The sequence below is a fragment of the Priapulus caudatus genome, unplaced genomic scaffold (assembly GCF_000485595.1).
Source record: "Priapulus caudatus unplaced genomic scaffold, Priapulus_caudatus-5.0.1 Scaffold773, whole genome shotgun sequence".
Classification (NCBI taxonomy): domain Eukaryota; kingdom Metazoa; phylum Priapulida; class Priapulimorpha; order Priapulimorphida; family Priapulidae; genus Priapulus; species Priapulus caudatus.
This window is the reverse complement of record NW_014577834.1, coordinates 84,615-97,458: the sequence shown is the minus strand read 5'-3', so window position 1 is coordinate 97,458 and position 12,844 is coordinate 84,615. Positions and strand designations below refer to the sequence as shown.

The 12,844-nt window shown below is 40.6% G+C and overlaps 1 protein-coding gene across 1 annotated transcript in view; it reads left to right on the top strand.

Annotated features, from left to right (window-relative positions):
• Positions 1–5,881: 5,881 nt before the first annotated feature.
• LOC106813437 (pro-cathepsin H-like) overlaps positions 5,882–12,844 on the top strand; it is a 36,691-nt gene continuing 29,728 nt past the window's right edge. Inside the window, exon 1 of the mRNA XM_014817568.1 lies at positions 5,882–5,908. Within this exon, the coding sequence (XP_014673054.1) occupies positions 5,906–5,908 (3 nt within the window). The 5' untranslated portion in view covers positions 5,882–5,905. The remainder of the gene's footprint in view (positions 5,909–12,844) is intronic.

Sequence of the window (12,844 nt, the reverse complement as noted above, 5' to 3'; positions counted from 1 at the left end):
TTCCGTAAGGAGTCCGTAACGTCGCGGCCGTTGCAACCGCTCCCGCGACGGACCGTACGACCCGCACGCGGGCCCTCGTATACATCGGCTCCACCTATCGGTTTGCTCTCAACAACCATAGCTTCGCCGGCAGTCAGACAGAAGGCATTACGCTGACGAACGATGAACTGACATCTGCGTCGTTGCTGCTGCCATCTAGCGCGTGATGATTTTTCGCGCACCGGTATCGCTCACGTGACGACCCGCGCGTGAGCTGGCCAACGCATTAGTTCGCCGTCGAACCCGTCAGATGGCCCTAATGTTTCACTCTGACGTTGCGATGTTCGACGCCGCCTTTGCGTTCGAATTATGAGTCGCCGCGTAAACAGTGATTCATATGGTCATCGTACACTTTCACGATGGCAGGTGGTTTGTATTTGTGTCGAATAATTTGCTGTTTACAGTGTTCGCGGTATCGATTACAGACTTATCGGTTATCGGTTATCGGTACAGTTATCAAGCGGAGCGGTCTGCGTGTACTACGAAACAGCCGCCACGGAGGTACTCACGCCCACTAGCGGTCCTTCTACCGCTGGTAGCCTGTATATTGGCTGTATATAGTTAAGCATCTAAGTTCTAGTTAAGCATCTACTGTAAGGATCCACCAGCACACTTGAGGGTGCATGTAATACCGCACGCACGCGGTAATATGAGTTACTGGTTTCCTAGAAACCTCAAAAGTTATATGAGAACCAGCATCGCGATGATCACCTAAGAATGCTGAATACTTACTTGAAAATGCTGAAGTAACTATGAAAGTAATTCGAGGCTAAAATAATGACGATTTTTGTTATCGGCTCGCGAAATATGTATTGTGTGGTTATTCTTTCCGCGCAACGCTGCAATTAATGAGAGACAAACCATCTGAATAATAACAGCTCAATACATGGCCACAATGAGTGAGCATGAAATAGATAAAGACGCCCGCACCATTCAGCGACTGTTAGAATAACTGCTGATCCCGTGTGCGGTGTACAATGCTAACCACTGACTAAATGCCATCGCCAATCTTTCTACTGATGCTAATACATTAGCGTGCGATTTTCATCCCTACTTGAAGAGTAATTGCACTTAACTAATAATTGAAGGACCTTAGCTGTCGGCGTTCGCATATCTCACCTGATGCATCCTACATTTTAACACTAATTACCTTGTTTTAGATGTCGTGTATATTTTCTGTATGTTTTCGCCGGCATCCTACATCATTGCTTTGTTGTAAGTGATGCTACGCCACCCCCGATTCTAGCCGCTTAAAATTGCTCGAAAGACTATTATTTATTGCGCAGATGATATGATGGATGATGTTGATGGACCATGACAATCGTGAGACGCGAAAACAGCATTTTTTATTAGCCAAAGGATGACAGTAATTCTGATACGTCGAAGGCGCGCTCAAAGTCAACACGAGATAGCGTTGATGATAGGCGTCTTACCATCAAAGGAAATATTGCTAACACTTCCTAGAACAGGTATATGAGCATGAGATCAGAATGGTGCTTTACAATAGCTGACTTCAGACAAACGGGAGACAGAGAGATGAGAATTAACGACTTGCAACCCACACCTCGCCTCGATCGTAATTCATATAGACACCTACAACGGCACCTCGCTGCTATAGTTCACGATGGGCTTAGGGTTCGTCCACTATTGTTAAAGCCAATCGATACGTTTGTTACTGTATAAACGACAATTACAATACAAGCACTTCGCCAGGGGATACGCCTAATAATAATAATAATAAATAATAAATCAGTATGCAAGCGATGCGAGCATGGACGTAACATCAGGAGGGGGCATCATGTAATTGGCGTCGTCTTCGATCTTAACTTGTCGCTTCACATTCTTCTCTTCATGGTTTTAATAAGAACAATGCTCTGACAAAAGGACTCCAGCGATGCAGCGTGCGAGCAATCGGCGTTTTTTACTCGACATCGTGAGAGCTATGCGCATGCGCACGTCGCGTCTCGCTCACGATGACGTCATCGCTGTTGTTGTTTCTGTTGTTGCTGTTGTTGTATGTTGTTTGGCTTTACGCGCGCGGAAACAACCTGCTTGTTTAGCACTAGACCGACGTTCGAAATTCCAGAAAACTCGCGTGTTCGCAACTTGAAGAACAAATATCAGCTTACGTGCTTCTGTTAGGTCGTCTGTAAATTATGTATATATATATATATATATATATATTATATATATAATATATATATAATTACATATGTATATATTGAATGACAACAAGGGCACCAGCTTGCGTTTGCCGCCCTTTAGCGTTTGTTACAACGCGCGGTTGCAGAATATATGATATATAAAAATGAATATTGAATATTGAAAGCGATTGCTAACTGTCGAGTATAGAGTAAACAGAACAGGCAAAGAAACTAGGGAAGCGATGCCGCGCTTTCTTTTCATGTTGAATCGCTTGTGCTGCGATGCTCTATTGTCGTGCGCCCGAGAAGTGTCGTCAGTCCGACTCATAGATAATCATATAACAACGTTGTTATATGATATCTATGGTCCGACTGCAGGGCGTAACGTTAATGATTACCGCCTCCTGCTCGTAACGGCCGCTAGGGCCTACTCACTAGAGCCTGCTCGCTAGGGCCTAGTGTAGCGAACGCAGTCAAGCGTAACATGACGACTGGTATTATACAGGTTAACTGCAGGCGCTGCATTCTCTTACGATGCACGCGCGACTCTTAGCGGCTAACCAATAGTGTGAATCAATTTTGTGTTGGTTATTAAGGTATTTTGTTGACATGAATCGGGAACTGTGCGATAAACATGGGATGAACGTGAGATCTAGTCTAATTATAAGGCGTCGCACATGTTTGGAATGACGAGTATATGTTGCGTCTAGAACTTTTCTTGTTGATTCGAAGGCCGCAACCTTCGCAAGTGAAAATATGAAAACGTGATATATATAATAATATATGGCATGGGGGAAATTGTATTCCGCCGTCGTTGACAGTTTATTTATATATAGCTGATCTGGCTCTAAGGTCGATATAAACTTAAATGCATTTGATGATGGTATGCGCTATGTTTGCTTCAGCCTAATTCGCTTGCAGCATTCCAATATGTGCATATTGTCATTTATATTATACATTAATACATGTTTTAGTCATTTTAAATGCCTGATCTGCTGATATACATAGCTATATTGCGGATAATTTGACTTGTTAATTGTGTCATGAAGAATTGCATTACAAACGAAAGGAAAATAACCAATTTATTAAATAAAACATTTATTTAAAATTGTACTTAAAATTAAATTTAACAATTTTATTTAAAAGAAAACAATGATAAAAACCAACGCAATTCGACTCAGATAAATAGGTTTAGTTTACTCAGTTTGTAGCCAAACCTAATAATTTCCATGGTAAATAAGTTGTTGTTGATTCAAATCGTCGCTTTGTTTACGAAGTCTGCCACACATCCCAATTAGGTTATAACGACATTGTTACGTAATGCACGTCAACCCCTGAAGTTTGACCAAGTTGATTGGAACTGTCGACACTTCGGTATTCGTTGCTTCTTAGTGCCCTTGAATTTATAATCGATTTGGGAACACTTGCACGCGACGTTTATATGACGTAAAATGATTGTAAACCGCGGAATGCTAACGGTATAAGCTATACCGCGGCAATGTAGATTCTGGTATCTAACACGGCATCTGCTTGTTAGTATTATGTTATCAGCTATTATTTACTGCTGGTGTTATTATCACTTGTGTACTACACTGCTGTTAAGCACAAAAAGCTCACTTGTTGAATGCGTGACGTTGTATATGAGTTACGCAATCGTTCGTCGTCATAATGTCGTGTATATACGTTTTCGCGCGCGGTCGTCGTCGCGCGCGCATGCGCATGCACATGTGATCCGCTGAACGGTCTTTGTGCTTACGTCATCCGCAACAACGAAACAGTCGTCAATGTCAAGTGTTAACATGTTTATGGATTATTACGAATAATGTATATATATATATATATATATGTATAAATAATATATACTATATAGATATTATATATATACTATATATATATATATATATATATGCGTCTGCAGCTATATAGCCGTCCATTGAGAAGTCGCTTCAATTGAATTAACTCAAATGTCTTTTTTGAACAAAATCAAGCGAAGAGAGTAGTGATCAAAACCGAGCACATAAGCGCGGCTAAGAGAGAGGAAGCGGAAGGGAGAGAGAGACAGGGATAAACTTGTTAAAACAATTCGTTTAGAGGTAAAGTGTATATCAGTGTGTGTATGTGTAGATGCATGCGGCTTCCATAGTGAATGCCTAGTACCGCAATCTTCGCGTAATTTGCCCAGAATTGCTGCAAAGCAGCGATTTTCCGATATATTTTTTTCCCAGCCTACTGATAAAACGTTGCGTGAGCTTCATGGAAACATTTGTTTGCGAGACGTATCCGGAAGTAAATTTGTCGTGCTTCACACACATTCTTACTTGTCGTATTTTAGTAGGTCTAATTATTATACGAGCCATACACGCGTGTGCGACACAACAGGGAGTCAATCTTCCTCACAACAATGTTGTGTCAACGCTGCAACGCTAGACACTCGCACATCTACCAGAAGCAAAAGTTGATCACCAGAGATTATTTTTATCTGCTTCCCTGCATGCGTGCACATTTACTGTCACTACAGGTAGGCAGTGCTACCAACGCGGCAGTTAGTTCTAGTCGGTTTATCTGCGACCCAGACGGAGTTTCAACTACATAGCAACGACATACGTAACGATACAAGGCCAAAATGGGAGCCAAATACGAAACCACACACGAGCATTTCCGCGATAGCAATGAAAAACAGTGCAATATCAACGACACAGCCATTTTAACAACGCTAGAACTACATTGGAACAACACTGTGAAATATAAAGCAATGATGACAAGATATAAACAATAATAAAGTAACAATAAAAATAAAAAATTTAACCACAATGAGGCCGTAATTAGTAAAACAATTAAACGACAAGGAAGACTGAATTAAACAACAATGAAATAACAATTAGACGTTAACGACGTGAAAGGACTACACTAATGATAATTCCTGATATAATAGTTTCTTATAACTAACATATAACCTAATATACTATCTGATCCATAAGTTTCTACACATACACACACATAGACAACGCAAGACATAGACACATAGCACATTGCACATTGCACATAGCACATTGCAATAGACACATTGCAGATAGACGCAACGCGTCGAGCGATATATCTGGTACAAGAACTGCTATTACATTGCCGTCTCTCTCATATTACAAGAAGATGTCGTTTTCATAACGGTCACTATATATACTAGCTACTATAAACTTGTTCTGGTGGGTGAAAATGTGCGAATGGATGATTGTATTATTATGAGCAATGTATGCTTGCTGGCCACTCAGCGTGTGATGAACTAATGAGATTTCACTAAACACTCCCGCTCCCTCCACACATCCGCACGTACACACGCGCGCACACACACGCACGTATATTCACTTACTCACTCTTTCGGTCCTTTCTCTCTAACGCGCGCGTGGTTTCCCCTCGCTCCCTCTCTTTCACCACATCGCAGTCTGTTGCAAGATATGGAGGAATGTATTGCAGTGATATAGCATACGTTGATGATTTTGATATTGATGTTGATGTTGATGATGTTGATACGTTGATTCTAGCGTTAAAAGTTGATAGTTGATACATTGATACGTTGATATTAACATGAAATATAGCATATCTTGGTGAAGAGTGAGAGCCGTCAGTCCTATATGACAACTGTTATGCCGATGACGCGGCACCTGGTAATTTAGGTTGACATATATATTTTCTCGTAGGGTCAATGCGGCTGTTGCTACGCTTTTGCAATGGTGAGTATGAATACACACACGCAAATATATATAATTATGTAAGCATATAAAAAAAATAGATATATAGGACTTTGAACTATATATTATGTGCAGATCGCCGTCAGCCGTACACAAAAGATGGCGCTCTGCAATTCTTACATACGCAGGCGGTCGCCGAATTTTAGCATGTTTTCCTATAGGCGGATAGCCCGAAAATGGTTTAAATGCATTTCGTCTCATGCTCTATATTTTTGGTGTGAACGGCATGCGCAAATCCGATATTTCCCCTTGTGAAACCGAGAAATTATTCGAAATGTGTACATAGCGAAAACGCACAAAGGGAGTCTACTGGATTTCCTACAGTTGTCAACGGAAGCATTATTTCGTTAAATTTTGGAAATTTTTTTAGAGAGCACGTCGCCAGCGTTAGGTGCATCCGATAAAAATGTTTGCTAGCTTCTCAGCCCGTCGCATGCATCGACTGATGACAGGCGGCAGGGAAAATAGCTGTAGGTGGTAAAAAACGGCGGCTGAGTGAGGGACAATATAAGTGAAGTAGGAATTTTGCACCCTACAGGCTAGGGCGATCTACTAATTATGAACACAGGTCTACTGAAAATATTTTATTACAGAAATCTAGGCTGAGATACCCCCTCACCATATTAAATACATATTCATCACAAAATATAACTCCTCTCTCGTGAGATATTGCGCATGCGCTAACACACTAACGCAGCCAGATTGTGTACTGACTGGTATAATACAGCTGGAACCTTACATGCTAGGTCTTCTTCCTATTTCTTAAGGGAGGTCTACTCATGGAATTTTATCATATAAATCTGTGCTAGGATTACTCCTATTCATTTTAAATGCATAATTGATGCAAAATATTATTATTCTCGGGAGATATTACGCATGCGCGCGCACCGTTTCAGACGTGCAGTGCGGACTCATTAAAACTGCATTATATAGCTTACTGAGGGAGAGAGGGGTGGGAGACTGAGGACAGACGGCAGAGGAAATAGATGTAGGCGGTAAAAAACGTTTCTAGAGGCGACGTCGGAAAGATGTGCGGGCGGTAAAATGGCCAGCATAGGATGTGCATCAGTTATCACCGTCGGCCGCTCGAAAAAGATGGCGCTCTGCAATTCGCAAATACGCAGGCGGTCGCCGAATTTTACCATGTTTTCCTATAGGCAGATAACCCGAAATTGGGTTGAAAGCATAATTTCGCTTCATGCTCCATATTTTCGGCGCTAACGGGCATACGCATATCTGATATCTCCCCTTATAAAACCGAGAAATTATTCGAAATGTGTACATAGCCAAAACGCACAAACGGAGTTTACTAGATGCCCTAAAGTTGCCGACGCAAGCAGTATTTCGCTGAATTTCTACAATTTTTCTGGAAAGCACGTCGCCAGCACTAGGTGCATCCGATACAAAATTTCGCTAGCGTTTCAGCCGACGTCGCAGAGGCGACGTCGGAAAGAGTTGCTGGCGGTAAAATCGTCGACCGGAGCTGTCCAGCATATAGTATTATGGCAACGCGCACACTCGCGCATATCTATATATATGTATATATAGTGAGTTGAAGCTGCGCAGATGCTGTTCGTATTCTATCGACGGATTTATTTTTCGGTCGCATCGTGTGTTGGCGCTCGCTCGCAGACTCTCACAATGGAAACATGTTCGGGGCTTAATGTAGGAGCTCGTGTGCATGTGCGGAACGCATGGAGTGTAGCATTTATGCCGTACGGCTCATCGTTCTACATTGTTACGGGTCGTGCCTGCCGCAGGCGCGAAGTCCTGCATGCGCACTGTCTCCTTCAGGTACCGGGAGGATGCAAATACTGAAATATGTATGCCTGATATCATGCATCCGTGAAAGCATGCAGTATCGTGCCACGATTTCACGTGGGATAAACACATTCAGTTTAGGATTTGCGGGTAGAATCTGATGCTAACTGTAAAAAACACACGTGTGTCTACTTCTATTTCTTGTCATATATTGATATTGTAATTAATAATATAACCTTGATATTACCTTGTAAAACCGTCAATTGTTTCCTAATTTAGGATAAAAATTAATCCTATTATATACTACAATATACGTGCACTATAGTAGGGTAGAACCTTATATTTTTACGAAATTACACTTTTTACGCTTAAATAATAGTAAGGGATAACCATAGTTTTTCTTTTGTCCTATGTCATCGGTATAAAACGTCTGTGAAAGTAAATTAAAAGCACAACTTGACATCAATACAGCAAGCGGCCTCAAAGGTAATAGCGCCGCCATAGACGTAGTCAAACAACCGTCAATATAGTTTGTTAGCTTATTGATTATTATCATGACAAAACAATACAAGAATCACGTTTATAAAGTGGCACAATCCTAATCCAAATGTCATCGAGCAAAAATACGAATTTGCTATCGAGTGCTACTTCTTTCAGAAACAAATAACTGTTGCTATAACAGTGTAATAGAGTAATTAAGTATGACGGTAAATGATCTAATCCTTACCTAGCGGCTGTGAGTTGGGACATTGCGGCGCCATCTGGTGTGAAACATATTAACTAAACTGGATCGGCTACAATTTACACGAAACTATTTCAAGCAGCGCGAAAGCATTCAGCTTATTACAATTAATACGTCAAAACAGAAGTAGATAATAGGAAAGGAGTGTGACTTCAATAAACAAGGGAAATTCGTCATTTACTAGCCTTAGAATACCTACGATTTACTACGCGTAACCAACCAACTCAACCAACTTGAGCTCAAATCTGGAAAAGTTTTGTTTACAAGAGAAATTATGGAAGAATTTGTTTGTTAATAACATTTTTTTGTTAATAATATATTGTCACTTGCGCCTTGGATTTAGTGGATGGCATTATTATTTGTAAAAAAAACTTGTGCTGATTTATGGGAATTTTTTCGTAAGTATGGCCGGTATGGCCGCCTATGGGAAAGCATTTCCTATTGTGGTACCCACAGAAACTGGACGAAACGCCAAAATGGTGTAATGCAATTGAATGGTGGCGCCGTCCAGCGAATGGATCCGGAGCGGTACACTAAAAATCTGGCTGTGGTGACACACCGTGGATGTGTAACGTTATAACATTAAAACGTCTCTATCGTTAATTATAATATTTGGACTGAAGTTTAATTACACATTCCTGAATCTAGAAGGTCAAATGTTAGTCTTCAAGTAGATTTTGCTCTATTAAACGGCTGTACATTTATTTTTACATGCAAAACGATCATCCATCCCGTATCACAGACTAATGCACAATACACACAATACATCAAAATGCGAAATGTGCACACGGTATACTGTGCTACAGTCTGTAGTTTAATTTATTCCTCAGTCTGTGACCGGATTTTGTAAAATGTTTGTTTTTTCTACAAACAATAAAAATAATAAAGACGATATAATTTCCATATTTTTTACTCAAATACCATTAATCACATTTATTGCTAAGAAGCTTAATCACAAGTGCTGGAGCTTCAGCAATTTACGATTCTGCTTGTTTCTAGGTTCGGAGTGCAGGAGGGTTACTGACTTCTATCAGAGATGGAACTGCGTCCTTTCTTAGCCTCTTAAATTTTTTGACTTGCCCTTGTGTTTTTAATAAAGGTGAAAGAATTATGGAAAATAAGGTAAAATACAGACAGTTTACAGTTTTTATTAGCAAAATTATTCAGCATGTGTTGGTTTTCTTTTGATATTGCCATAAGCAATAATGATATACTTCAGTGCCCAGCAGTGAATATTCCTCAACCGTATTTTTCTGTTTATGTATATTTTATGAAATCAAGCCTGATACATGTATAACCATGACCCATGAGTCACACGACGAGTGCCAGAGAAAGCAATGTATTTTACTAATTTCCCATACTAATAATAGTTATATTTTTAAATAGGCACAGTATATCACATTTCAAAGCAGCCAGTGATTTTAACCCTTGTCAGCTGGACACATAAATTGAGACGCTTCAAAATGATTCTCGCAAATTAGCAGATATTTGCATTGACTGTCTTTTAACCCGTCAATGTCGGTTCTTCTTTTGTTGCAAATCTACTTCCGAAGTCTAAGTACATGATCAGCTACATGTATCATGTGATGTGGTGTATTATTTACAAATTGCATATCGTTTTAACTGGTATTTTTCACAGAACAAAGGGCAGAAGAATTACACAGATCACCGAACCAAGTAGTGTTTTCCCTAACTTTTAACTGTTAGCTTCACAAGATTGTATATTGTATTAGTTTACATTGATATTATGATTACATATAATTAAACAATCAATAAGTACAGTCTCTGTTCGTGTGCACAGCAGTCAGTGAGTCACTGCATCTATCATTGCCGTCCTAACAAATTTATTATTCGCAAACATATATAACATGCAACACGTGATAAATTTAGTACCTATCATGCTAAGTGGGAAACTTGAAAAACGCTATATCTGGGAATATATCTAGAATACATTATGCAAATGATTCCCGTACCGGTTTGAATATAGACACCCCATACTCTCTGTGAATATTGAGTTTATTGACGCACGATTAGTCAATATATTAGCAAATATATGCGTACCGTAATCTCCCGTACCGGCATGAATATAGACACCCCCGATGCCATTTCGAGTAGTTGACCGCTTCATTCGCCAGGGGCAGCACCATCAAAACGCTTAACAAGCAGGGTATACGAAGTGTCCAGTCTGTGTATTCGTTAGTCTGTGGTGTGGCTCGCTAGTAGCTGCCTTTTGTTTCAATTTAGGCGGTTTATACATTCAGTTTGCTGGCGACATAATGGAAAATCGTGTCGTACGTTTTAGTCTGTATTTCCGGATTACGGGCGTATACGAGGAAACGATTTCGCACGATGCTAGGCGAATGTACTGTGTACGATTTGAGCTTAAGTTGGTTGAGTTACGCATAGTAAATCGTAGGTATTCTAAGGCTAGTAAATGGCGAATTTCTCTTGTGTATTGAAGTCACACTCCTTCCCTATTATCTACTTCTGGTCAGAATTATCGCGCACACCATATACGTATAACCACAGAAAACGGAACCTTATTTGCAGGTATTTGCCGATCATTTCGAGCGTTGTTTGGCCGGAAACTTAGACGCGTAAGTACGTCATTTCCTAATATCAATCTTACCTTTAATTACCGTAAGACGCTGATTTCATTGTGAAATGTGATGTTGGGAAATCGCAGCGTCAACGTGCGAGTGAGCGGGAACCAGAAATTTGGATATGGGCGACAGCTTGAGCTTGAATTACACGGCAAATCATGAAGCAGCCGACACGCCGTCGCTGTCGCTCCGGTTCATGTTTTAACCATGAAATAAATAATCTATGAAATGCCATAAATTTCTCGGCGATGTGGCAAAGCAACTGTCTGCGTTACTAACTATTTATATAGACATGCCAACTTGTCGACGCAGCTGGGTCATCAATATTCATCTCGCCGCAGATTGTCATGACGTATGTGCCCGACCCAGCTACCCTTGCCTCTATGCAGCTGTCGTACATCTGCATGCGTATATAAGCCCGTAGCGCGCACGCTTGAGACATTCGTTGCTTCTTCTAGAGCCAACCTGCCGCAATGAAAGTAGCTGTCGTTGTCGTGCTGTGCCTCTGCTGTGCCATATCAGCGCGCAGAAATAAAAGCGGACGGGAGAGAGACACAACACCGGAGATGGTAACGCCAGAGGGAGACACAACATCAAAGACGGTAACGCCAGAGGGAGACAAAACATCAAAGATGGTAACGCCAGAGGGAGACAACACATCAAAGATGGTAACGCCAAAAGGAGACAAAACATCAAAGATGGTAACGCCAGAGGGAGACACAACACCGGAGACTCCAACGACTCCACGCACAGACACTGTCAGTACACCAGAGATGGTAACGCCAGAGGGAGATACAACACCAGAGATGGTAACGCCAGAGGGGAACACAACACAGCAGACACCAACGACTCCATAAAAAAAGAGTAGTAGAAAATGATGGAGTGCGCCATAGACGGTGGCGCCATAGACGATGAGACGGGAAAAAATGGAACGCCAAAAGTTGTACCGTCAGAAGGTGATGGAAAACGATATATAGTAACGGGAAATGAAACAGATAATTGATATGGTAATTTTATCTTTCTAATAGTTAGATGATCAAGTTTTTCTTTGATTGTATAATGGTTGTACGAAGGCGTTCCACCCAGCAACATTTGCTGTTACTGTTTTATAAGTTATTCTGAAAGCAGTCAGAGATTAAGAAGCCAACTAATATTTGTCTTTTACAAAATGAAATAAATCCGTGTGTGCAGGCTTTATCTATCAGCCATTGCCTTTTTGTCGTTTATACATACAAATATACACACACACACACACACACACACACACACACACACACACACACACACACACACACACACTACACACACACACGGAGAGATCACTGAGTCTAAAATGTGACAATATATAAACTTCAAATGTCAAGTTAAAAGCCGTGTCAGAGGTAGAACTGAAATGTCCGCGACTATTTTTGATAGTTCCTAGGTACACACGGGTGTCCAAGTTATATTGTACTCTATCCAGAGTTTAGAAAACATCATGTGACGTACATCGAGTCTAATGCTATATGTATATGGTTAAATTAGGTCGTCGCGGAAAAATGTTTATGAAATTTTAGAAAAATAATTAGATCGTTAACTATGCCTATTCGTTATAATAGTTCTGACAACGGTTCTCTGCTTTCCAACAATTACAAGCATTGTAGTGAATGTAAAGGTTGCATGACCGCGGGCATACGACCTCGTTTCCGTAGCGCACGGCTTTTCAAATCACAGTGAGCCCAGTTTGCTTAATGACCGCTAGTGAAACCTTAAATGTGATTTTTTGCTATTTTTTTAATGGAATTATATAAAATAAATAAAAATATAATATAT